The sequence below is a fragment of the Schistocerca piceifrons genome, chromosome 2 (genome assembly GCF_021461385.2).
Source record: "Schistocerca piceifrons isolate TAMUIC-IGC-003096 chromosome 2, iqSchPice1.1, whole genome shotgun sequence".
NCBI classification, from domain to species: Eukaryota; Metazoa; Arthropoda; class Insecta; order Orthoptera; family Acrididae; genus Schistocerca; species Schistocerca piceifrons.
In genome coordinates, this window is record NC_060139.1 from 849,650,847 (window position 1) to 849,678,765 (window position 27,919).

At 38.2% G+C, this 27,919-nt stretch overlaps 2 protein-coding genes across 4 annotated transcripts in view; one reads left to right on the forward strand and one right to left on the reverse strand.

Annotated features, from left to right (window-relative positions):
• The window catches only part of LOC124773415 (mRNA (2'-O-methyladenosine-N(6)-)-methyltransferase), a 151,868-nt gene extending 129,169 nt beyond the window's left edge, over nucleotides 1-22,699 (reverse strand). The window contains 2 exon segments of the mRNA XM_047249399.1: nucleotides 21,699-21,851; nucleotides 21,957-22,699. Coding sequence (XP_047105355.1) covers nucleotides 21,699-21,851; nucleotides 21,957-22,160 — 357 coding nt within the window. The 5' untranslated portion in view covers nucleotides 22,161-22,699.
• A 119-nt stretch (nucleotides 22,700-22,818) lies between these two features.
• The window catches only part of LOC124776256 (trithorax group protein osa-like), a 97,429-nt gene continuing 92,328 nt past the window's right edge, over nucleotides 22,819-27,919 (forward strand). For all 3 annotated transcript variants that reach the window (XM_047251136.1, XM_047251138.1, XM_047251139.1), the window contains exons 1-2: nucleotides 22,819-23,173; nucleotides 23,283-23,359. In XM_047251136.1, coding sequence (XP_047107092.1) covers nucleotides 23,114-23,173; nucleotides 23,283-23,359 — 137 coding nt within the window. In that variant the 5' untranslated portion in view covers nucleotides 22,819-23,113. The remainder of the gene's footprint in view (nucleotides 23,174-23,282; nucleotides 23,360-27,919) is intronic.

Sequence of the window (27,919 nt, forward strand, 5' to 3'; positions counted from 1 at the left end):
CATCAGACGAGATTTGGAAACCTGAGAGCTTAAAGGTGAAAGACAGGGTAATATGAAGACAGAGATTACTAAGACTCAATGTATGAGCTAATAAGAGTGAAAAGCTAAGTGCATTGTACGTAACGGAGGTGGGAGGGGCGTGGTGAAAAATAGATGGGAAAGACAGTGAAAGATGTAGAAAACTAAAATGGAGTGAAGCAAAGAGTAGTTACAGTGAAGAAATGCTGAGAGAGAAGAAATTAACGTAAATTAATGCCAGGTGGGTGACAAGAGCCAAGGACACGTAGTGCTAGTTCCCACCTGCGGAGTTCTGAGAAACTGGTGTCTGGAGAGGAGTTCTGAGAAACGGGTGTCTGGGGGAAGAATCCAGATAGTGCATGTAGTGAAAGAGGCGCCAAGGTCAAATATATTGGCTATAATGTCCAATGTTCATATTTGTGTGTTACATATTTGGAAATTACAAACAACAATATTATGCTCATTTTCAAACTCTTGTTTTCTGCAAATTGTTGGTTTCAAATCAGGCATTAAAATGTCTACATCTACATGGTTACTCTGCAGTTCTCACTTAAGTACCTGGCAGAGGGTTCATTGAACCATTTTCATACTACTTCTCTACCATTCCAGTCTCGAACAGCACGTGGGAAAAAAGAACACCTACATCTTTCCGTTCGAGCTATGATATTTATTATTTTATTATGATGATCATTTTTCCCCATGTAGGTGGGTGTCAACAAAATATTTTCACATTTGTAAGAGAAAGTTGGTAGCTGAAATTTCGTAAATAGATCTCACCGGAAAGAAAACTGCCTTTGTATCAGACTGCCACCCCAATTCATGTATCATATCAGTGACACTCTCACCCCTACTGCACGATAACTCGAAATGAGCTGCCCTTCTTTGCACTTTTTCAATGTCCTCTGTCAATCCTACCTGGTAAGGCTCCCTCACTGCACAGCAATATTCCAGCAGAGGACGGACAAGTGTAATATAGGCTGTCTCTTTAGTGGGTTTGTCGCATCTTCTAAGTGTTCTGCCAACAAAGTGCACTCTTTGTTTCACCTTCCCCACAATATTATCAATGTGGTCTTTCCAATTTAAGTTGCTCGTGATTGTAATTTCTAGATATTGAGTCAAATTGACAGTTCTTAGATTTGTGCAATTTATCGTATATCCAAAATTTATCGGATTTCTTTTAGTCTCCCATGTGGATGACCTTGCACTTTTCTTTGTTTAGTGCCAATTGGCACTTTTCGCACCATACAGCAATTCTCTCTAGATCATTTTGTAATTGGAATTGATTGTCTGATGATTTTACTAGACAGTAAATTACAGCGTCATCTGCAAACAATCTAAGGGGGCTGCTCAGATTATCACCTAGATCATTTATGTAAATCAGGAACAGCAGAGGGCCTATGACATTACCTTGCAGAACACCAGATATCACTTCTGTTCTATTCGATGATTTACCATCTATCACTGCAAACTGTGACCTCTCTGAGAGGAAATCATGAATCCAGTCACACAACTGAGACGATACTCCATATGCACGCAATTTGATTAATAGTCGCTTGTGAGGAACGGTATCAAAAGCCTTCTGGAAATCTAGAAACATTGAATTGATCTGAGATCCCTTGTCGACAGCACTCATTACTTCATGGGAATAAAGAGCTAGCTGTGTTGCACAAAAATGATATTTTCTGAATCCGTATTGGTTATGTATCAATAAGCCATTTTCTTCGCGGTGATTCATAATGTTCAAGTACAGTATATGCTCCAAAATCCTACTGCAAATTGAGGTCAGTGATATGGGTCTGTATTTCTACGGGTTACTCCTATTTCCTTTCTTGAATATTGGTGTGACGTGTGCTACTTTCCAGTCTTTAGGAACAGACCTTTCGTCAAGTGAGCATTTGTATATGACTGCTTAGAAAGGTGCTATACTCTGAAAGGAACCTATTGGTATACCATCTGGACCAGAAGACTTGCCTTTTTTAAGTGATATGAGTTGTTTCGCAACACCTAAGATACCTACTTTTATGTCACTCATGCTAACAGCTGTTCTGGTTTCGAATTCTGGAATATTTACTTCGTCTTCTTTCATGAAGATATTACAGAAAACTGTATTTAGTAATTCTGCTTTAGTGGCACCATCGTCGGTAACATATCCATCGCTATCGCGCAGTGACGGTATTGACTGTTTTTTTGCCACTGGTGTACTTTACATATGACCAGAATATCTTAGGGTTTTCTAGCATATTTTGAGACAATGTTTCATTGTGGAAACTATTAAAAGCATCTCGCATTGACGTCCTAGCTAAATTTCAAGCTTCCATTAAACTTAGCCAGTCTTGGGGATTTTGCGTTCTTCTGAATTTGGCATGTTTTTTTGTTGCTTCTGCAACAGTGTTCTGAGGTGTTTTGTGTACCATGGTGGATCAGTCCCGTCTCTTACTAACTTACGCGGTATGAATCTATCTATTGCTGTCGATACTGTATCTTTGAATTTGAGCCATATCTGGTCTACACTTACATAACTAGCTTGGAAGGAATGGAGACTCTCTCTTAGGAAGGCATCAAGCGAATTATGTGCTGTTTTAAATAGATATATTTCATGTTTATTTTTAGTGGTTTCGGTTGATATGGTTTTGAGCCTCGCTACAAACACCTTGTGTTCACTAATCCCTGTATCCGTCATGACGCTCTCTATTAGATCAGGATTATTTTTGGCTAAGAGATCAAGTGTGTTTTCGCAACCATTTACAATTCGTGTGGGCTCATGAACTAACTGTTCAAAGTAATTCTCAGAGAAAGCATTTATTACAAGTCTCCACCAATTGTAACTGTATGAGTGGGGTACTTACTTGTAATGAGATTCAAGTTTTCTTTGAACCATTCAGCTATTATATCATCTGACTCGGGGGTCAGTAGAAGGAGCCAATTATTATTTTGGTATGGCTGTTGAGTAAACCTCTACCCACAGTAATTCGCAGTAACTATCTATTTCAACTTCACTACAAGATAAACTACTGCCAACAGACACAAACACACCACCACCTACTTTATTTAATCTATCCTTTCTGAACACGGTTTGTGCCTCTGTAAAAATTTTGGCAGAATTTATCTCCAGCTTTAGCCAGCTTTCTCTTCCTATAATGATTTCAGCTTCATTGCTTTCTATCATCGCTTGAAGCTCTGGTACTTTTCCAACACAGCTACGACAATTTACAACTACAATACTGACTGTTGCTTGATCAATTCTCGTCGTTTCTTTGCCCTGTACCCTTTGAGACTGGATCCCTTTTGATCTTTCCCGAGACTGTCTAACCTAAAAAACCACCCAGTCCACGCCACACAGCCCCTGCTACCCGTGTAGCTGCCTCCTTTGTGTACTGGACGCCTGACCTATTTAGCGGAACCCGAAACCCCACCACCCTATAGTGCAAGTCAAGGTATCTGCATTGTTAATGCAAAATGTGTGTGCAATCTTAAATGAAAAAAGGAAACAAAGGTAACTGATTGCCTTCAGAAGGGCAGTACACTGTAGTATGCATTATTGTACTCCCTTTTAAAGTCAAATCAACTGCTTAAAAAACAAACAAGACTGTCTGTGCTGTGACTGTAGAAAACTAGAAAATTACATTCCAAAGTGTGTTACTTTTTTACAGTACAGATATCGAATGATAGTGTATTTGTTATTAATTTTTTGTGGGCACATTTGTGAGATATTTTCAATGTGGTTAAGTGTGAGAGATATTTTTCATGGGTTAGGTAGAATACATCACATGTGTACAATGTTTTCAAGAGAAACATAGGAGAAATTGTAGGCCTTCATGTAATTTATGTATAAAATATTGTCTTCTCATTTTGCTACTGCTGATTAATTTTTGTAATAAAGTAACTGGAACGAAGTTGTGCCACTAATGACTATTATACCATGCACCATTTACAGCAAATTTAAAACACACTCAACATTTTATCGCGTTCATTATCCAAGACTATGTTCAACATTATTGAACAATTTACATTGTTGCTACTTCTTCCCTCACTTATTAAAGGTTTTTACATTTTCTGGTATTTTACTGATGTACGTACTGCATAAAAAAAGAAAAATTCTTCTTCAGTCTCTCTCTGCAAACACTATAGTGTAAATGCTGTAGGTGTACTGTATTTCTGCTACTTTTTGAAGTGTTAGCTCTCTGACAGCCCAAAATTTACAGATATGAAAATCGTCAGTCCATTCAGTGTCATTACAACCAGTTCTACTTGCAGCTTGATATAGACTTTTGCATAAGAATATAAAGACTCAATTGTAAACTCTACAAAGGAATGTGTAGTCTTCATGAAAACTATTTTTACTTCTAGATTCTGACTGTGAATTGCAAAGTTCACTCTATATTCACTCTTGCTACTAACCACAAATACAATTACGGAGTACGGGTATTGACTCTTCAGTGCAACAATCTCCAAGTATCTGAAGAGACTTCAGCACAATGTTCAGTTATAAGCTTTAGATGACATTTTTAATGTATTTGTGTCTAAAATCAGACATTTTTCACTTTAGCTGCATTGTCCCAGGAGATTATGCCATAGCGCAGTAGTGACTGAAAGTACGCAAAGTCAGCAATTCTGTATGCAGGTCAACGCAATTAGAGAGATTTCTTAGAACAGCAATTAGAGAGATTTCTTAGAACAGAATAGGAAAACATGAGCTTTTTGGTTAACACTAGGAGGACCGATGTTAGTGAACTACTTGGAAGAACCACTATTGGTCTGTTTGGCCGATGACATTTACCTTTCTTTTTTTTCAGCTTAACTTGTTAAATTAAATGTCGCTAGTGTATTTTGGTCACCCTATTGATGTGTTACGCTTAAATTTTTTCTATAACAACTATAATTATCTAAAGAAAAAAGAATTGGAGTAAAGTCTACAGCATAAATAAAATATTCACAGAAACTAAACTATATCACTTCACTTACAAATCCAAATAAACATACAGTGAAGTGCCACAAAAATTGGTACACCTGCCTAATATCATGTAGGGCCCCCGCAACCACGCAGAAGTGCCGCAACACGATGTGGTATGGACTCAACTAATGTTTGAAGTAGTGCTGGAGGCAACTGACACCATCAATCCTGCAGGGCGGTTCATACATGCGTAAGAATATGAGAGGGTGGAGACCTTTTCTAAACAGCACGTTGCAAGACATCCCATGTATGCTCAATAAAGTTCATGTCTGGGGAAGTTTGGTGGCCAGTGGAAGTGTTTAAACTCAGAAGAGTGTCCCAGAGTCACTCTGTAACATTTCTGGACCTATGGGGTGTTGCATTGTCCTGCTGAAATTGTCCAAGTCTGTCGGAATACACAATGAAGATGAATGGATGCAGGTGATCACACAGGATGTTTACATATGTGTCACTTGTCAGAATCATATCTAGACATACCAAGGGTCCCATATTACTCCAGCTGCACACGCCCCACGCCATAACAGGGCTTCCACCAGCTTGAACAGTCCCCTACTGAAAGGCAGAGTCCATGGATTCATGAGGTTGTCCCCATACCTGCACACGTCCATCCACTCAATACAATTTGAAACTAGACTCGTCCGACCAGGCAACATGTTTCCAGTCATCTACAGTCCAATGTTGGTGCTGATGGGCCCAGGTAAGGTGTAAAGCCTTGTGTCGTGCAGTCATCACGGAACACGAGTGGGCCTCCAGCTTCGAAAGCCCACATTGACGATGTTTCATTTAACGGTTTGCACACTGATACTTGTTGATGGGCCAGCACTGAAATCTGCAGCAGTTTGTGGAATGGTTGCACTTCTGTCATGCTGAACAACTCCCTTCAGCCGTCATTCGTCCTGTTCTTGCAGGATCTTTTCTGGTCACAGCGATGTCGGAGATTTTATGTTCTAGTGGATGCCTGATATTCCCAGTACACTTGCAAAATGGTTGTATGGAAAAATCACCACTTCAGAGTGGCTGTGTCCCATCGCTTGTGTGCCAACTATAACACCACGTTCAAACTCCTTTAAACCTTGATAAACTGCCGAAGTAGCAGCAGTAACCGATCTAACAACTGCACAAGATGCTTGTGTCTTACATAGGTGTTGCCGTTTGCAGCACTGTACTCTGCCTGTATTCTGTATTTAAATACAAATGCCTGTACCATTTTGTTTGGCACTTGAGTGTACTATTATAAAATACCATTTTTTATCTCTATGACTTGTTCTCAGTTAAATCACAAACAGGCCATAAAAATATTTTTATTAGGAAATATAAAGAAAATTTTTCACTATACAAGAAAATAACATTGCCTTTCTCTATAACATGTTTGCAGGCAAAGTCACCATGTTTATCAAAACACTTTGTACACCCACGATGAACACTTCCCACACATGGACAAAAATTAATTTCTTGGACTGCACAGGCATATTTTTAGTTTTGTTTGAACTTCCGCATTCTCCTATCTGGCAAGTTTTCAACACTGGTACTTAACATATTTCAGTAGTCACAGTGAATGTATGAACAGGCCCTTTCCTTGCTTATAAATACAAAGCAAAGAGATCTGTTATTCTGGTAAGAAACATTCACCAGGTAACTTTTTCTCCTGTTGTCTCTTTGTGAAGGATCTATGCGCTGATTCTGGTAAGATCTAGTATGTTGAAAAAGATATGCGCAGGCCATCTGCGGGAGCCATACTGAAGGGTGTGCAGACAAGACATATGGTTGAGAATAATAGTTCCAAATTTTATAGAATTGTAGAAGCTCATCTGGATGAAAAGACTGACACATCATAATAATAAGGGGCACTAAACTTCTGCACAGCACAACATATTGACAGAGCACAGCAACTAATGTATGTCCAATGCTCCACTAAATAAAGTAACATGTAAAGAAAAAGAGGAAAGGAGATCACAATAATGAAATAAAATAAGCTAAGTGGATGTACCAACCCATTATTACGCCTTTTAGAGACATGAAACCTAAAAAATATTGCACTGGTCAGAATGACTGGCTGCTGTCTTGTAAGGTAAAAATTCTAACAATTCACTCAGCTTTTGTAACAGATGTTTGTCTTTTACAGAAATTATAAACCTCCAAAGCACATTAAAAGTCATGGAATACAACCCCAGTAAAGTAAAACTTACTTTGTTTATTAACTAATTAACTATTAAACAACACTCACCGGACAGATTGAGTGTCAATTTATCTGCATGCTGGCACTACCTCAGTGCCTCGTCTATTTGGATGACCAGGAACTTCACTCATGTAAGCTCATCTAGTGTATGCCCATTGATTTCTACTTCTGGTACCCATAGGCAATTTTAAGCTTTTTGGAATTGCATAATATCAGTTCTTGTAGAACAGAAGGAGAATCAGTAGTACGGTTGTTCTGCTATTCTATTGGCTGTGTCTGGTGTCAATGTTTTTGGTCCTTTATCAATACTTGTGTCAGCAAACATGAAAGATTCTGACGTGTCCTCAGTGACAGAGGCAAATCATTAAAGCAAGTCAAGAACAAGAGAGTTACAAACGACAAATCTTTTGGAACATAATATTTTGTGTTTCCCCACTTTGAATTTAGTCTTATTTAATTTGCTTATGTGAGCCTCTGTTTTCTGCTGTTATAAGGCTCTGCCCATGCAATGGGAAGGTCTTAAATGTCACATTATTTTAGTTCCCTGGTAGAAGTTTGTGATCCACACAACCGAAGGCCTTGGTAAATCACAGTGTAATTTTTCTTATTTTGCTTTACAGAAACTAAGTTTGTGAGATCATCTATTGCTTTCTCAACAGAGCATGAAAGCCAAACTGAGCTGTTGTTAAAAGTTATTCTTAGAAAGATAGCAAATACTATGTTGTACACATCCGCCTCAAATATTTTTGGTTGCTTGCTTGGTTTGGGGAAGGAGACCAGACAGCGTGGTCATCGGTCTCATCGGAATAGGGAAGGATGGGGAAGGAAGTCGGCCGTGCCCTTTCAGAGGAACCATCCCGGCATTTGCCTGGAGTGATTTAGGGAAATCACGGAAAACCTAAATCAGGATGGCCGGACGCGGGATTGAACCGTCGTCCTCCCGAATGCGAGTCCAGTGTCTAACCACTGCGCCACCTCGCTCGGTCAAATATTTTTGAGGACACAGGTAAACGAGTTTATAATTACAGGGCGGATGCTTATCTATTCATTTACAAACAGGTGTTACTACTGCATACTTAACTCTTTCTTTCATACTAAAAATACTGCTGTAGTAGCACAGATAACATGCTTAAAGACCTGGCCCGTGGTATGCGAGCATTGGGGTGGGGGCTTTTAAGGGTAACTTTTTACATTTTTCTTGAATAAGTCGAATACTGTGGATTCCAGTGAAAGTTTTTCCCAGTAAAAAATTAAACTACATTAAATTTTTTACAAAAAGAGGTCCTATTCATTTTTTCTCTAAGACTAACAGTTTCCACATTGCAAAGGATGGAAAAAATTGCAGATTATTAAAACTATTGCTTTAATGGTATAAAATTAATGTTTATCTTTAAACTCGGGAGGTTAAAAACAAATACTAAACTATGTACTGTGTGTAAGTGCAGCACAGCCATATTAAGAGCTAAGTTGTGTCGAGGGTGCAAGGGTGTGAAGCGAGGGGTGGGGGGAGGGCTATGTGGCTTGAGAACTGTGTCCACATGCTTCCCTCCTTCATAGGTCTGCAAACAGAAGATTGCAGATGATTTCCCACTCTGTTTGTCCCACCATGTCACAAGAAGCAACTACATGGTGTCTGACAAAGTTATGTCGACCGTCCACAATGCGCCTTATGAATCACTGGCAACACAGTGTGCATACATGCCCAGTGGATGTTTATTTTACACAAATGTGTTAACACTTCATAGAATGCAAGTTGAATTACTAATAACACCAACAAAAGAAATATACGAATAGAATTTACGTAAATCACAGCGCACTGTTCTACACTGCTATAGTGGAAATTGATTCTTAGTCTGCTGTATGGCAGTGTAGTGTACTTCCAAGAAAAGCAACTTCCCCCATTATCAGTAGTGCTCAGTTTTCAGTTTACAGACAGACTATACCTCCTCAGCATATTCCCTGTCCAATTCTTGTATGTGAGTAGCCACAACAACTTCACTAAGTTCATGTTTATAGAGAAGAGCTATTTTCCCTTTACTGATTACTTATTTGCAGTTGTTAAGAAGCTATTGTGTAAAAAAAAAAAAAAAGGTCAAAAGGTGAGCTGACAACTGTCTATCACACTAAAGAGTCTGTCAATATGTTTTCGACAATGTCAATTTCATTGTCTCCATTGGCAATGTCAGGAATACTTTTTACACCTTGAGAGGTACCAAATGCGTCATCTCAGTCTCAGCTCTCTCAACATCTGAAGAGACTCAGAGCGTTAAACTGCATCCCTCTACCACAGGTCACCTACAAGTTATAGAACTTCAGATATTTCAACATAAGTCAAGCAACACATTACAGAAAATAATGTTCTACATCTGAACATGACCAGTTCCATTGCATCATACACAGTCACATCCATGTTGGAAGATACAATGTGGATGTGTCTAAAGGCAGCCCACTCTACAAGTGCCAGCAATTCCTGAATGGAAAAGATTTATGCACCCTACAAGCAACACAATGGATGGGGAGAGAAGTGCAGTAACTATCCGGTCATTCACTAATTCACCATCAAGTGATTACAACACAAATATATGGCTTTACAATATGCTGTCAACAACATACAGCAGTAAGGTGTCACATTTTTCAATCCCTTTCCCACCAACACTACAAGATCACAGCAACATCTCACTTACAAGTTAAACATTTCCCAGCCATTGTTTACAGGAACATGTTTTGCATAAAAGCTCACTTCCCACCTGCAAAAAATACTCACTCAATAAACTGAAAATAACTCCATTATACAAACATGAGCTCAGTGAAGTAATTTATCTACTCACATAAGCAAACTGGACACAAAATGTTGGGAAGAGTGGGGGTAGATAAAGTGGGGAATCACCTGCTCGAACTTCAGTCTGCAGACATATGAAGGAGGGGACTTGCATGAACGCAATCCAGCGCTCTCCCTTCCCTCATGCTTCTATCTCACACATCCATCCCTCTTCACCCTGTTACGTCCTCAGAACATAATTTATCCCTTAATCCAGCTCTAATGCACTAACATGTGGTACACAATTTAATATTTGTTTTAAACCTACTTTTTCATTTAGAGGTAAAAATTAATTTTATACTGTGAAAACAATATTACTGATTTTTCCACCCCACCTGCAACACAGAAACTATCAGCCCCCCGGAAAAAATGAATAGGACTTCTTTTGTAGGAAATTTAATGCAGTTTAATTTTATACTCGGAAAGATTTTTACTAGGTGCCAATGTTTTTGAGTTATTCAACAAAAAACTTTTAAAAAAGGATTTTATTATGTTGTTCCCTGACACTCCCTCCCAGCACTGTGCAAAAATTTGCAAGACATGATCTCCCCTCCCCCAATTTTCCTTCATTGTCTGAACTACAGTGGCACGGTAGCCATCCACAAGTCATGACTGAAAGGCTCTGGAGGAAAACCAAGTCCTGCATGAGGCATATGTTTGGTTCAGGTCCTGTATTATTCTTACACTAGCAAATGTGTGCATTTATTATTAGAAACAAGATGAAGACTAAGAGTAAGAGTATCTGATGATGTAGTTCAAACAAAATAACCTACTGGAGGATCAGGAGATCAGAATTTTAGTTGGTCTCTCTCCCTCTTTCAATATTAGATTTTAGAAATAGGTTCAAAAACTGTGGATTGGGAAAAAAAAGGGCAATGCAAAGGCTGAGAAAAATTTCGTGTTTAGCTCAGTGAAAACATGAGAGTAAAAATAATTTCTGTTGAGAATAAGAGGTAACTGTTTTACATGCGCACTCAAGAATGTTTAATTACTGTGTATGTTGTTGTATGTTACCATTACATCATTGCAGTTACAATGTCTGTGTTTACATAGTGTCTGTATCTTCACATTATATGTGTGCATGTCTGAAGGAACAGACACTTTTCTGACAACTGTAGCTGTGATAATTATTACAAAATGGATTTGCATTTTGTAAATTTGGATTGACATCAGCTGTTTGTGACAATGAAAATTTGTGCCAGACCAGGACTCAAACCCACATTTCTCACTTATCATTAGCACTCACCTTAACCCCTTCAGCTATTCGAGCATGCCTCCAGGACTCCGTGACACATTGAAGTTTGGGTTGGTCTGGAGATGTGCTCAGATAGCCAAAGTGGTTGAAGCTACCATTCGCGATAAGCATGAAATCCGGAGGTCCATTCTGGCTCAAATTTTTATTTGTCACAAACAGTGGACATCAACCCAGAGTCACAAAATGCAAATCCATTTCATAAGGTAATCATTAAGTTTAATCCAAGTACATATATGGAGGTATATTATGTCAAGAATCTTCAAAATATTACTTTCATTGTTAAGTTTGAGTGAGGATCAAAGTGTCACAGACCATTTGAGGTTTTTATTATTTGTACCCTATTCGTGTTATCATCAACCATCAGAAGCTCTTCTGGAACTGTTATTGGTTTTACACACTTTCATGAAATTTTAACTGGTAATTATTCAAGCTTTTCAAAAGTAGAGTGTGGCAGATTAATTTCTGTCTTCCCACATCACTCTGATACTCTGATATGGTATAAAACAAGGATTTTTTCAAAAGTAAGGTCTGTTTTGCAGTAAAAAAAAAAAAAAAAACTAACACAGATATTGCCAACTTTGTTTTATTTCATTTGGCTAGTTCTCTACATATTATTCTCCACTGTTTAAACATTTTCAATATTGTTTTACTAATTTGTTTACCTCCTCTTGCACACATGAGTACAACTGGTCTCCAACTGATTTTTCATTTCTTCACTGATGTCAACAGCTGACCAAAGAAAACTCTCTTCAGTTAGAAAAACAGACTGTACACTAAGTGCAAGGTCCAGGATCTACACTTAGAGGTCTACTTGCTCCCGTCCCAAGGATCTGATTTATTCTTGAGTTTGAGGAGCACAATGAGGTTTTTATTCGAGATACAGCAACAAAACATTAGATGCCAACTGATTATGTCATTAAATAGTGTATGGCATATGGCATGCTGGAGCTTCCTCAAGGTTGCACAGTATATAGCTGAATTCATTGTTGTCCCTTGTGGCATTAAGTGGATTACCAGGACACCAAAACTCTTCCAAAACACAGATGCCAATAATTTTTAGGTGGAAATTGTCTGTTTGGGTTTCATTTTGGCTCAGGAATACGTGTGTTGCCATTCCACTGAATACCGCTTTGTTTCTTGAGTTATGTGAAAATCTAAATCTGGAATTTAATAATGAAAAACAGAAACTAATATGACTCCATGACCACTGTTGTTGCGGTCTTCAGTCTGAAGACAGGTATGCAGGTCTCCACAATAGTCTATCATGTGCAAACCTCTTCATCCCTACATAACTACTGTAACCTATATCCATTTGAATCTGCATCTGTAGTCATCCCTTGGTGTCCATCTGAAATTTTTTTTACCCCCCCCCCCCCCCCACACACACACACTTCCCTCCATTACCAAATGATAATTTAATAATGCCTCAGGATGAGTTCTGTCAATGATCTCTTCTTTTAGTCATGTTGTGCCATACATTTCATTTCTCCCCAATTTGGTTTGGTCCTCCCTCATTTGTTACTTGATCTAAACATCTATTCTTCTGTAGCACCACATTTCAGAAGCTTCCCTTCTCTTCTTGTATGTTATATTTCCCTGCAAGCCTACACTCCGACACTAAAAATCATATCAGATATTGAAGAAGTCTACTTTTTGAGAAATGCTTTTCTTGTTATAGTCAGTTTGCATTTTATATCTTCTCTGGTTTGGCATCATCAGTTATTTTGCTAATCAAACAGAAAAATTTGTCTACTACCTTTAATGCCTCATTTCCTAACCTAATTCCCCCGCATTGACTGAATTAATTTGACTACATTCCTTTAACCTAGTTTTACTTCTGTTGATGTGCATCTTGTACCTTATTTTCAAGACACTATCCATTCTGTTCAGCTGCTCTTCCACGTCCTTTGTTGCTCCAGACAGAATTACAATGACAGCTCTGCACTCCAGAGTTTGCCTTCTTCTCACTGAACTTTAATTCCCTTTCAAATTTCTCCTTGGTTTCCTTTCTTGCTTATACAATGTACAGCCTGAACAACATTCGGGATAGACTACAATACTGTCTTACTCCTTCTCAACCTTTGCTTCCAATTCATTTCCAATTCACGCCCCTGATTTTTATGACAGCAGTCTGGTTTCTGTACACATTGTAAATAATCTTTTGCTTCCTATATTTTATTCCTACTATCTTCAGAATGTCAAAGAATATATTCCAGTCAACAATGTCAAAATCTTTCCCTAAATTTACAAATTCTATTACAGTAGGTTTACTTTTTGTCATCTTATCTTCTATAATAAGTTGTAGGGTCAAACCCAAACTGATCTTCCTCAAGTTGGCTTCCTCCAGTTTTTGTCATTCTTCTGTAATAATTTTTTTACCATTTTGCAAGGGACTAATGGTTTGGTAGTATTCAAAACTGTCAAGACCTTTCTTCTTTGGAATTGGCATTATTACATTCTTCTTGAAGTCTGCGGGTATTTCACCTATCTCATATACCATACACATCAGGTGCAGTGGTTTTGTTATGGCTGGCTCTCCCATCTCAATAATTCTGTCAGAATGTCAATTAGTTGAGGTGCTTTGTTTTGACTTAGATCTTTCAGCACTTGGGCAAATTTTTTACATCTCTCATCTCATCCTCATTTACTTTTTCTTCCCTTGCTGTACTGTCTTGAAGTTCACTCTCTTGTATAGCCCTTCTACATATCCCTACCACCTTTCAGTTTTGCCTTCTATACTTGGTACTGGCTTGCCACATGAGTTCTTGATACTAATGCAACTGATTCTCCCTTCTCAAAAGGTTTCTATTTCTCCAACAGATGGCACCTACCTTTCCAACAGTCACTGATGCTTCTAAGCTCAACAGTCCTTTATCCACTTTTACTTTCAGCCAATCTTATCTTTTAAATGTCTGTATTTCCTTTCACCTGCTTCATTTGCTGCATTTTTATATTTTCTCCTTTCATAAATGAAGTTCAATATCTCCTGTGATAGCGAATATTCATCCAGGGGCTTTTATTTTCACCTATGTGGTCCTCTACTGTCTTCACTACTTCACTTCTCAGAGCTACATGCTCATCTTCTTCCATATTCCTTCCCCTACATCACTCAACAATTGCCTATTGCTCCCTTTGAAGCTCTCAACAACTTAGTTCTTTCAACTTATCCAGGCCGCACCTGTTTAATTTTGTACCTTTTTGCAGTTTCTTCAATTTTAATCTACAGTTAATAATCTAAATTGGAACAGAGTCATCAGCCTGTGGATATGTATAACAGTTTAAAATCTGGTTCCACAAACTGTGCTTCACCATTACACAACAAATCTGAAACATTCCAGTGCCTCCAAGTCTTTTCTGTATGTACAGCCTTTTTGTATAATTCTTAAACCAAGTGTTAGTATGATCAAATTATGATCTGTGCAAAATTCTACACGTCAGCTTCCTCTTTCGTTATTTTCCATTAGTCCATTTTTCCTTTCCTTTTTTTCCTACCATCAAATTCCTGTCCCTCATCACAATTACAATTCTGTCTCTCTTAACACAAGTTGAATAATTTCTTTAACCACATCATACATTCTTTCAATTTCTGCTTTAATCAAGTCATATTGTTTTTAAATTTCTTCATCTGTGGAGTCAGTTGGCATAAACACTTGTAGTATGATCTATGTATGTATGTATGCATGCATGTATGTATATCTTGGCTACACTAATATGTTCACTACACTGTTCATATTAGCTTAACCACACTACTATTTTCTGATTCACTATTAGATTTGATTAAGTATTTAGAATGCTATTCTCACCTGATGAGAAGATCTGTTCTTCTTCCCATCACATTTCGCTAAGCCCCACTACATCTAATTCAAACTACCTGTTTCCCTCTTTAAATTCTCTGAACTACCTACCTGATTAAGGAATCTAACACTCCTTGCTATGACCCATGGAATACCAGTTTTGTTTTCCTTGGTGAAGAGAGCCTCCGGAGTAGCCCCACCCAGACTACTTTGCCTCTGGAGTATTTTGCTCAAGAGGATGCCATCATCATAGAACCATACCATAGAGCTGCATGTCTTTGAGATAAGTAAAGGTTGCAGTTTTCCCTAGTTTTCATCAAGTACCCTTGCAACTACTGCAAAGGCTTCTGCCTCTCTACAGAAGCCATATGTTTGTCAAGGTGATCATTATGTATACGCCTGACAAAAAGAAATGCAACCCCTCTGGTCAGTATGCATGCACTAATTCAATTGGATAAAGAGTCATAATACCATTGTATACTCACGTGAGGCACGCTAGCTGTGTGCCTTATGTCAACAAGCATTGCCTTGTTGAAAACTAGCACCATAATACTGTCACATGAGAGGTAACACAGGAGGATACAGGATGTCCACGACATACAAGTGTGCCATCAAAATTTCCTCCAGTAACTACCATCTGTGACATGAAGTCATACTCGATGGCTTTCCACGACATGATGTGAATAAAAACACTGTGCCTCTTCAGAACTGAATAATTAGACCTTTCCCAGGTCACTGCTGACAGTGCTCATTTAGGATAGTGAAGAAATGCGATTCATTGTTGAAGACAATGTGATAATTTTCCTCAGCAGCTCAGGCTTCCTGGCCATGGCACCACTTCAAATGCAGCTGCTTGTGTTGTACTATGTGACGATCCTACAGTCTGGTGGTCAGATATGGTCAAACGGAACTTTGATTATGAGTATTCCAGGTGTCGTGCATTCCATTTCAGGCCAGTCACATCCAAATGCCCCACAAATCTGGATATTTCCAGATTCAACCAGCTGGACAAATTGACACCCACAATAAGGCCTCTTTCAAACTCTGTAAGGTACTGATAACACTGTCTCACACAAGTATGCAGCATCTCTGTATCTTTCAATGTGGTCACTCACTCAGCACCTGATGTTGTTCATGTCTCATTTATACCCTCTACAAGTCCTGGCACAAACATTAATCAAAAACAACACTAGTGCACTCTGGTGGCCATTCCACCTGTCACTCTAGGTGCAATAATTCTCTAATCATCCACCTGCCAAAAGTCTGAGGGTGCAAGATGTTGACATCTGATCATGTCTGTTGGATGCTTCACTTTTTGACAGGCAGTATGTGTTAAAATACTTCTTGTCTTGATTACAAAATAATTATTATTGCTCTGATGGAAGCCTTTGAACTCAAACATACAGAGCTCTAGTAAGAGTTGAAACATGTGACAGACAGTAATTAATTTATTTGGAGACCTAGGCAGTATGTTTTAATAACTAAATCTGGAAGGCCAGAGTGGAATTAAAGTCCAGTGACCACACAGTTCAGTATAGTTTAGATCAGAATATAAGCAACTACTAAATTTTAGCACACAGAGGGCACTTACCATGTACACATCTAAAACAGAGCGAAAGGGAAGGAGTATTAGATTTACATGTTGTAAATGCCACACTTCTTACAGAGGAAGTGCAATCTCGGAATGGAGGGGTGAGGATTTTGGATAAGGTCTTCTTTCAAGACTGCACCAATATTTCCCATAAATAATTCTGGGACATGGGTCACAACGTATCTGAGACTTCATATCTCAGCCAATACGCCAACAATGTCCTACATCTAGCTAAACAGTTTAAAATGATGAAAGCTTAATAACATATAATTAGTAAAATAGCGAGTCAGTGAGATGACTGATATTGCCTATTTCTAAAAATCTGTTTTATATTTGGACTAGCACTACCAACAAGCATCATAGGCCACGAAGTTCCTTCCATTCCTCTCTGTTGTTTTTATTGTTACCACAGTCAAAAATACCTGTAAGTTGTAGCAAATGGAATTTCTAGCCTTAACATTCTCTGATAATAATGGATACCAATCACCAAGCTTTTGCTACCATAATGTTAGTTATGTTTTAATAAAATCTGTTTTTAGTGGAGTGTCTTATGAAATCCAAGAAATTGTATTTTGAATCAAAATTCACCATGTGAAAATATTCATTCACTAAAAATGGTCTTACAGCCAAGACATTTTCTTCTTGATTTCGGGATTTAGGAACATAGTTGTTAACAGATTTTATTACTGATGACAAGTGACAACTACTTAGTTTTGCAGTCAAGCCTTAGTATCCACCACCGAGCGAGGTGGCGCAGTGGCTAGCACACTGGACTCGCATTCGGGAGGACGACGGTTCAATCCCGCGTCCGGCCATCCTGATTTAGGTTTTCCGTGATTTCCCTAAATCACTCCAGGCAAATGCCGGGATGGTTCCTTTGAAAGGGCACGGCCGACTTCCTTCTCCGTCCTTCCCTAATCCGATGAGACCGATGACCTCGCTGTTTGGTCTCTTCCCCCAAACCAACCAACCAACCTTAGTATCCAGAGAGACAGTTGCTTTGTTTTACTACATCAGAAGAAGTACTTTGTCTAGCTCATTATATGCAACAGTGTTCTTTCAATGTGTCTGTCTGCTGCTCAATGCCTCCTCTATATGATGAGTAGCAATATATCTATGCCATATTGTTATTTGGTGCTGGATTTTTTTATAACAGAAAATCTGGGATGGAATAACAACAATATGAAATGGAAATGCTGTTGTTACTCACCACATAGAGAAGGCACTGAGTAGTAGGGAGAGAGAGATATTGAAAAAATGTTGCCCCCCCCCCTCCCTCAGACACATACAAATGCATAATATGTGACCACTTCAAACACTCACGTCTCCACAGCATCAATGAATTTTTCAAGGGAAGAAATTCGAGACTATTCTGTAATGTCCTCCAGCTTTCAAGAAGTTTCACAAATGTTAATGAATGTCTACAAGTGTTCCAGAATACTCTAAAATGCTCTAAAGTGCAACTTGAAATCAGCACATGTCACACTGATCTGAACATCAGCATAACTGTCCTAACTGAAGAAATGTGCAAGCTAATAAAGACACAAACAACTCATCAAAAAAGTTTATGGGCTTATTGAGAGAAACTCTGAGGGTTCTGTACAAATTTATTTATGTACCTATGTGGATGATGATAATAATAATAATTTCATGTGGCTCAATGGCTTGGTGCAAGCCTTTTTATTGGACACCACTTCGGCAACTAGCGTATCCTTCCTGTTATCCAAATGGGGAAAGTGGACCTACAGTTTAATGTGGAATTGGAACCATGTGTTGTTTATGGTGACTCCTCGCATCATAGAGAAGAGACCGCCAAGTTAAAACAAAGACTGAAGAATCCATAGTCTGATTGAGATTCGATCCTGCAACCTCTCAGTTTCCAGGCAAATGCTTTACTGCTAGACCATCAGGCCTGACAGGCATGTAGATAATCAAACAATGGAAACTCCATGTAGGAATATCAACAATGTAAGACAGACTGCTACAGTAGACTGTTATGGTAGTTATTCACTTAGGAGTTACGTAATTCCAATCTCACATGTTCATGAACCTCTCTATACCATTCTTGGATTGACCTATGTGCAATTGTTGCACTCAACACCATTTAGAGAGGGGTCATTACACTAATGCTTTTTGTAACATTTCTGTTTGACAGATACATGTGTCTCAATGGAAATGTAACTGTTGTTAGTGCAGACTACAATCATCTGCTTCAAAAGTTGTGTTCACTACTTCAAATGCTCAGCGTAGTTTTTGGGTGATTCATTCTGAGAGCCACACAGACATCTGACGATGCAATTACGCAATTTTGAAATTGATAAAATAATGTCAATATTTACATCACAAATAAATACAAATGAGTGGAACATTCCAAAGATATGTTGTTACTGAATTAAACTGAATGTCCATGAGATCTATCTGAAAAAGTGAATAAAAATGTAATGAACAAGGTGTACCATAGATATTATTTAAAGTGAGATGGTATATGTTACACAGATGGTACCTAGGATGTTTTCATTTGTATTTATCAGTTGCAAATGTTGGTGATACGTTTTGTTTATTATATTTCATTTGAGGGAGTATGTGATAGATTTGGGTCCAAAAAATCGATTTTTTCAAAATTGTTATTTTCTTAATCTACAAATTTTAATGTATGCTTTGTATAAATTTGATCTTGATATTAGTATCAGGAATGCTTTTGAAATGTTAAGCTCTACACTTGCAGCCACTTCCAACTTTTCATACATTCGGGAAATAGTGTGGAGAGTCTTCTTATCTCAAAGCTGTAACAGATAATAAACAGTACAACATTCCAATAGAAAAGCTGGAATGTGGTAGCCACATTCAAAAGAGACTCTGTGTTGAACTTTGTTACAAGCTAGACAAGAAGAGATGAGAAGCATTTGATGATGGAAAACGAGGAGGAAAAGGCAGGCTGACTCTTAAAGAAATTAATTATCTTCAGTTATATTATGGGAGAGCTAGAAGGAAATATACAAACAATTTAGAGGCAATGGAGCATGTGCCATGTGGGCAATTTACTTTCACAAGCTATCCACTGACCCAAACAAATGAATACTCTTTGACCAAAAGACGAAAGGTACAATACAATTTTAAAAAACCTTATTCACATAAGCACTACACACAACCCAATAAAAAAATCTATTTGCATTAGCAATCACTGCTAGGACCTATTATGAATGCAATTAAATCTGCACTGAGGTTTCTTGCAAATTCTGATTTTCTGAGGAAGTGGCTTCAAGACAAAACACATACTTCAATGAAGTAATAAGTGTACCTGGTGTAGAGAAACAACTGAAAGATCTGAAAGCAAATAGATCACCAGGTCCGGATGGAATCCCAGTTCAATTTTGCAAAGAGAACTCTATGGCACTAGCTTTCATTTATCATAAATCTCTCACCCAGCATAAAGTCACAAGCAACTGGAAAAAAGCGCAGGTGACTCCACTACATAAGAAGTGTAAAAGAATGGACCCGCCATGTTGCAGACCAATATCCCTAACTTCTGTTTGCTGTAGAATCCTTGAACATATTCTCCGTTCGAATATAATGAACTTTCTTGAGATTGAGAAGTTTATGTCCACAAATCGGCATGATTTTAGAAAGCATTGCTCATGCGAAACACAGCTTGTCCTTTTTTCACATGATATACTGGGAACAACGGATGGAGGGCAACAGGCAGATTCCCTATTTCTAGATTTCTGGAAAGCATTTGACATTGTGCCCCATTGCAGGCTATTAACAAAGGTACGTGCATATGGAATACGTTCACAGAGATGTGAGTGGCTTGAACACTTCTTAAATAATAGAACCCAGTACATTGTCCTTGATAGTGAGTATTCCTCAGAGACAAGGGTATCATCAGTAATGCCCCAGGAAAGTGTGATAGGACCGCTGCTGTTCTCTATACACATAAACGATTTGGCAGACAGGGTGGTAGCAATCTGTGGTTTTTGGCTGATGATGTCATGTACAGTAAGGCGTTGAAGTTGAATGGCTGCAGGAAGATACAAGACGACTTAAACAAAATTTCCAGTTGGTGTGATGAATGGCAGCTAGCCCTAAACGTGGAAAAAATGTAAGTTAATGCAGATGAGTAGGAAGACCAAACCTCTAATGTTCAGATACAGTATTACTAGTGTAGTCAAGACATTTAAATATCTGGGAGTAACGATGCAAAGCAATACGAAGTGGAACGAGCATGTGAGAACTTTGGTAGGGAAGGCGAATGGTCGACTTTGGTTTATTGGGAGAATTTTAGGAAAGAGTGGTTCACCAGTAAAGGAGACTGCATTAAGACATTGGTAGGAACTATTCTTGAGTGCTGCTCGAGTGTTTGGGATCCGTACCAGGTTGGACTGAAGGAAGACATCGAAGCAACTCAGAGGCAGGCTGCTAGATTTGTTACTGGTATATTTAAGCAACACATACATGTTACAGAGATACTTCGAAACTCAAATGGGAATCCATGGAGGCAAGGCGACATTCTTTTTGAGATACTTTATTGAGAAAATTTAGGGAACTGGCATTTTAAGCTGACTGCCAAATAATTCTACTGCCACCAACATACATTGTGCGTATGGACCACAAAGATAAGATCTGAGAAATTAGGGCTCATACGAAGGCATATCAATAGTTGTTTTTCCCTCACTCTCTTTGCGAGTGGAACAGGAAAAGAAATAACAAGTAGTGGTGCAGGGTACCCTCCACCACACACTGTATGGTGGCTTACACAGAATTTATATAGATGTAGATGAAGAAAATGCAAACGAAAAATTACACTGATAATTTAATTTTGATTAGACATTCAAAAACAACATTCAATGGAGTCGATATACTAAAAATAGGTGTCTATGGTGTTGTTTGTTATAAAAATAGCTATGGAGATGACTACACAAGTTCAGATGTATAGATAAACTAACAGTACTGTAGACAGTATTCTATACTATAAAAACCTATCACAAAAGCCATCAACTGAACTGAAATCCACATGAGTGGTTACAGATTTAACATCTAACGTATAGCTTTGAGTAACAGAGGAAAATTAATTACCAAGTTGTATAACTACACAAACCTGTTGTTTTGGAAGAGGCATCTCCCATAGTGATGCTCCTGTCAATTTATTCCAGAAATATGGTCTGTTCTCTCTTTTACTCCAGAACTTCCGCCAACCCTGATGTATCAGTTCTGGTGGTAAGTCATCAATGAATCCTCCAACAGGAATTCCCTATTTTAGAAGTGAATATGTATTAAAGAAACGAGAAGAGTAGCTTTACGGAGTCGTGTTTTGCATAACGAAAAGATGATCATATAATAATGATAATTTTATTACCTGAGGGGTCTGGGGAATTTGAGGCAATGGTGCGGTATGAGGCATAGCATTTTCAAGGTCCACTCCTGGAGGAATCTTGATGGGTGTTGGAACAAGAACAGATAAATTTTCTGGATGATGTGGATGTGAAAGCGGTTGTACCTGCGTAACAGCTTCCCATGTTGATGTACTGGGTATTTCTTGCTTGCCGCCGATATCATTCATCGCGTTGGGAACAGTACCTCAGTTCACTAATATTAAGCTAAAAACATACAGATAATAACTGCAACAAGTTTCAGACACACACTTTTCTTTATTTACCCCGAAATAACTGAAATATTTTCCATGCTTGGCCAAAAAAGGCGAAACTGACGATTCCAAGTTGTGTGTCCGGCAGCACAAGAAAGGAATAATTTAACAATATTTATAAAATTACTGATGCTTTAGTTAATAGTAAATAAAAACTAAATTCAAAATCACTCACTTCCAGTACAGGAAAGCATTAAAGGCGAAAGTTCTAGTCGATAACGCGCATCACTATTGTCAAACTACGTGACCACTTTGTTTACAAACTTTTGACACGTAAATATAAATGCAAAACAAGCGATGAAAACTGCGTACACCGCAAAACTTAATACTGGTACGTCTTCCCCGTACCTATTTACAACTTTTCGGTGATACAAACCACGGTTTAACGTCAAAAACAGGGATTTCATTCATCTTTTTCGCAACCCGTTAAAGCGTACTTCACCCAAGACGACGCCATTTGCTCACAGCTGAAGTATGTCACGTGATCAGAACGAATTCCTGGCGTTGGTAGGGAATATTTTGAAAGGAATGACGGGAAGTATTAAAGATCTTATTTGATATTGCCAACGAAATAAAACAATATTTACGTTACAGAGGCACTCAGTTGATGGTCAGAGTGTGACAAAAGCAAGTGCCCAACACATTCCTTTGATGGAAAGGATGATTACATCGCTATAATTTTTTGTATCATTTTTGGTGAATCCGATAGAATTTAAAGAGTTGCAGACATAGTATTTGTTGGGTTGACACCAGCCATTTCGTTTTCACTCAGTGTTTACGGCTTTGTGCGTTTGTGACGATTCGTGGGAAGTAATTGTACAGCGATAAATTTTAAACTTTCGTTGAATAGTTTTGTTGTGAAGAAAACCATGTCTGTCGCCTTCGTACAGCGCGGTAGGCCACCGCCGAATCCCATGCAGATACAGAAGGTGAAGTACAGTAAACGCACCAAGTTTACAATCGCTTACAACAAAATGTTAGATTTACTTCTGACAAAGTTGAAGATTGCAGATTCGAAGATCATCTATACTGTTACAGATGTTGGATGAAAACTGCCACCTTATTCAGACTATCCAAGAATATCAGAGCAAGGGAAAAGCACAGGAATGCATGCAGTAAGTAATTCTCTCCTTCATTTGTGTTTGTGTGTAAACAATACCATAATATTAGAAATTAAATTATACATAGGTATGTAATTATTTACACATAAAATAGTGCTTTGGTGTTGTCTGCTTGTTCCTTCCACCCCGTTGGAGATACCCTTAGTACCAACCACACCACTTCTCGCCCTCCTGTTAATCCATAAATATCATGTACATTTCCTTTTGGCCAGCACGTGTATTATGGAAGAGTGTATATAGTTTGTATATATTGTGAACACATATTTGTAGTAAACAATCCCATTGGTGCCTTATGGTTTCTTCACATTCCAAACCTGAATTTTGTATTTTTTTCCATCTGACTGCAGAAGAACCAGAGATATATGCTCTGCCTTTATTTTAACTTTTCAAGAATATGTTAAAAATATTAGTTATCATAACATAAAATATAACACTGAGCCAGCCAGGTAGAGAACTTTCCAGACCTAGATAGAGCATTACTGGGTCAGCTAAACAAACCAATACCAGATGTTGGCGACATCCAATAAAATTGTCATGTTGTGGCCTGTGACTTCTTACATGTGCAACAGAAAGAGAACAGAATACTGACAATAGTTTCTGTAATCAAACAATGGAAACTCCGAGTAGGAATGTCAACAATGTACGAAAGACAGATTGCTATTTCCTATGAAGAAGACTTGTCAAGTTGCGGACAGGCACAATTAAAAGTCTCTCGCAAAAAAGTTTTCGGCTACACACACACACACACACACACACACACACACACACACACACACGTGTGTGTTACTGGCAAATGCTGTGGCCGAAAGCTTTGTGTGAGTGTGTTTTATTTGTGCCTGTAAGCCAACTTGAATAGCTTTTCTAATGTAGATTGCTGAGACACACTATATCCGTAGCACAGTGCAATGTCTAGGTTAGGTTGTAATGTGACAGTTTGGTTGTGAGTTGGCAAGAAATCTTAGATGTGGTGACATTCTGAACTATAGCATAGAGCACAGTGTACAATTAGGATGAAAGGTGACAACCTGGGTAACACCTAACAGCTCTTCTTTTTATTTTTAAAATAGACATGTACTTTAATGATGTAATAGGGCTATAATATATGTGTGGATACAAATGCAAGAAATGAAAGAGAAATAGTGTGGGCAGTTATGATCTGTCCTCTTAAAAAACTATCGTAGTACCCTTATATTTGATTTTCTGGCTTTAGTTTTACATTACAGTCTCCGTAATTAAAACCAAGTTTACAGAAAAAGCCATTGAGGATACCTCTAGAGAAGTTATGCCTCATCCTAATATCACATCAGCCAATTGAGAAGTTATATCACCCTTTTCAGGGAACAAACATTTCCATCAGTTTTATTTGCTTCGTATGAATGTAATTTCATAATTTTTGTATTATTTCTCTCATACTGCCCTACATTTAAGACTTTGTTACTGTGCAAACTCTGCTGGTATCAAGTAATTTATTTGTATTCCTAAAATCATCATTTACAAGTTCATATTTTTTCCAGGCTCTGATGATCTAGGTCTTTAATGTCAGACCTACCTTGTAAAAAAAGCTTCACTATTAGAAGATTCATTCTTGTAGCCTTGCATATAATTCTTTGTCTATTTTCTAAAATTTCATTTTATTTAAATCCACCTTTCACTAAAGATTTCCAGTTCAACTCCCCTCTTTTTCTTACCCAGTTTGGGGAAGATGGCAAGACCTCGCAAAATGGCCTTCACTGATTCTTGCTTTAGAGTTCTTTGCCTTTTCTGTTGTAGGCCTAAGATTATAGTTCATAAAAACTTTGTTTTCCACGGTTGCACTATGCTCCTGTCCAGCTGTTTTATTCACTTCACCATGCAAAGTACCCATCAAAACATTCAGGTTCTACAGAGTGTATCATCACCGTGGTTACAAACTTTCAGGTTACAGAGAGTACACCTACAATGATGGAAAATGAAATAGCCATGCAAGGTAGGAAACACTTCCCTGGCACAGTAGTGATGACACAAAGTTTCAAGAAAGGAAGGACACGAACAGGATGAGAAGACATGGTTATTATGCTCATTGTTACAGAAACCAGGAAATAAGAACAAAAACAGAAACGGTAGTCATCATAGAAGGTGTGATGCAGGCCCTGCATCTCCGGCGTATGTAAGATCTGATATTCAGGAAAATATAGAGCATGTCCTGGTATGCCTCAGCAGCTGCCATAATGGGTGCAGGTTTTGCAGTACTTTTAATCATACATGTCCCCAGAGGATACAGTCAAGGCAAGTGAGGTCTGGCAATCTTTCTGGCCAATGCACCGGACCACACCGGCAGATCTTGTGTTGACGATACATCAAGGCTTTAATGTGAGGGGCCCCCATCACTCAGAAATCCAGCTAAGGATAATAAACATGTTGTCTCACCCAGTTCGTGTCCCTACTTTCTTGTGTTTAATGCTGCCAGTACCATGCCAGGAAAGCATTTCCAACCATGCATTGCTATGAGAGTTTTCATTAATTTTGTATACTCTATCTATCCTGAAAGTTTGTGATTGCTGTGCTGACACACCCTGTTTATTTAGTCTCTTGTGTAAACATCTGAACAGTTAGGTTATTCATAATAGCCAAATAATTCTGTGAAAAGTGCTTTCAGGTTTTCATGAGAGGAACTGTTGATACTGATTCATGAAACCCTTGATCCAGACAATTCCTGCAGTTTTAGCTAGCCACATCCCAGCTATGTTGTGTGCTTCAGTGCATTGCTACATTCAAGCTGTCTTGTTTTCCATTGTTCATATTTTTAATCATACAGCTCATGTTCTTCATTTGCAGTGAAAAATTGGTAACTTGTATGACAACAAAATATCAATTTAATGCTGTTGGTATCTGATTATTGTAACTTTGCTTAATGTCAACTGCTCTACTGTTTCCTAATTTGTCAAGAAAAGTAGAATAATACATCCCACATTGATATGCAGCAGTTCTAAGAGAGACAACATCTCTTACTGCTTTCATGGCTCTTCTACCTTCTGATTTAGTGAGCTTTTTTTTGCAAGTTCAAACCATGATACCAAAGTCTAAAAGGAAGAAAAAAAACTTACTTTGCAATTACCTGCCATGTAATAGCACATTTCAACAGTATTGACATCTACTCACAAGAATTTGTTGAAATCTGTCCTGTGTGCACCCATTTAGCTTAGAGTACTATTACTTCTTTTAGAAAAGATATTTAAAGTAGTTTATAGTATATTTACCTTTTTAATCTTTTAAGGGGGTGGATGGATCTGATTTACTTCAGTCAATGTTAAAGGACAAAAATGTAATATTGAAAAAAGAACTTATCTTTATTTCTTCAAAATATGGAACAATATTCATTGAAGGCAATCATTTCATAGATAATAATAGAGAGAGGCCTATGGTAATCTTATTTCCTTTTGTTGAACTTGATTGTGTACATGTTGACCAAAGTTTCCAATGTTGAAATGTGCTCCCTCACCTGTACACAAGACAAACTGAGTGTTTGATGGACATCACAGGCTTGGGGTATCCATGTAATTAAATTATTGGTAAGGCATTTCATATTAATTAGATCTCCTGGGGATGCCACCTTGTTGGGGTATTTACATTTTGGATTGATTGTTTTGCTGCTTACATGAAACTGAGAGGTACAATGGCCATAACATGACCATTGGTAGGGCATATTATGCCAGGCAGGTCCCAGCAGGTGAGTGAGACAAAGTGTGTTCCACCAATCCCATGTTCCATCTGTGCAGCTTAACCCTGCACGCCATAAGTGAGAGCAATCCAGACTTCAGTTTGTGAACAAATGCAGAAGGGCAAATTTCCAAATTGCACAGAAGACAGAATGGAGAGTATACATCTGCAATCTCCCATACAGACCACTTTACTTTCTTCAGTAGAAAATTGACTGAAACAGACTAACCATAATATGATTCTGCTTTCCTGGCATATTCGTGCAAAGTGAGTATGTGGATATCCACCCTCAGATTTTATACTTCAATTAAAATAATTTTATGATCGACAGATTGCAGAGGCGGAGGGAGGGGGAGTTAGTGGCATGTAGCCATGGTAACAAAACAGGCAACACAGCAAGAACACGTGTTGTCCAGAAAAGAACTATGATTTACATCCCAAAACGTCAATTACAAAATTATTTTAATTGAAGTATAGAAGCTGTTGTATATGGTTAAAACTGCTGTGAGCTCCACTGTTTCCAATTTTAGCACTAGACATGTGTCTCACAAACACGTTTTCAGGCTTGGCAAACTCATGTACCATGATTAGGGTTGCTGGAAGCTTTGTTGCTACATGTAAGTTCACATGATGTGTGTAACTTGGCCTCTGATAAAACATGTTGGAAGAGGTGGACTGTGGGAACTAATGCAGTGTATCCGCAACAAAAAGGATGCCAAGCTACTTACACACCCACACCTTGCTACATAAAGATTGGTTAAAGCAAACTATCTAGACCCAGGGAAACTTGACTGATACTGCTACATTCCTTATGCTGACCATAAACTGCAGGGCACTTAGAAAGGTAAATAGTTTACT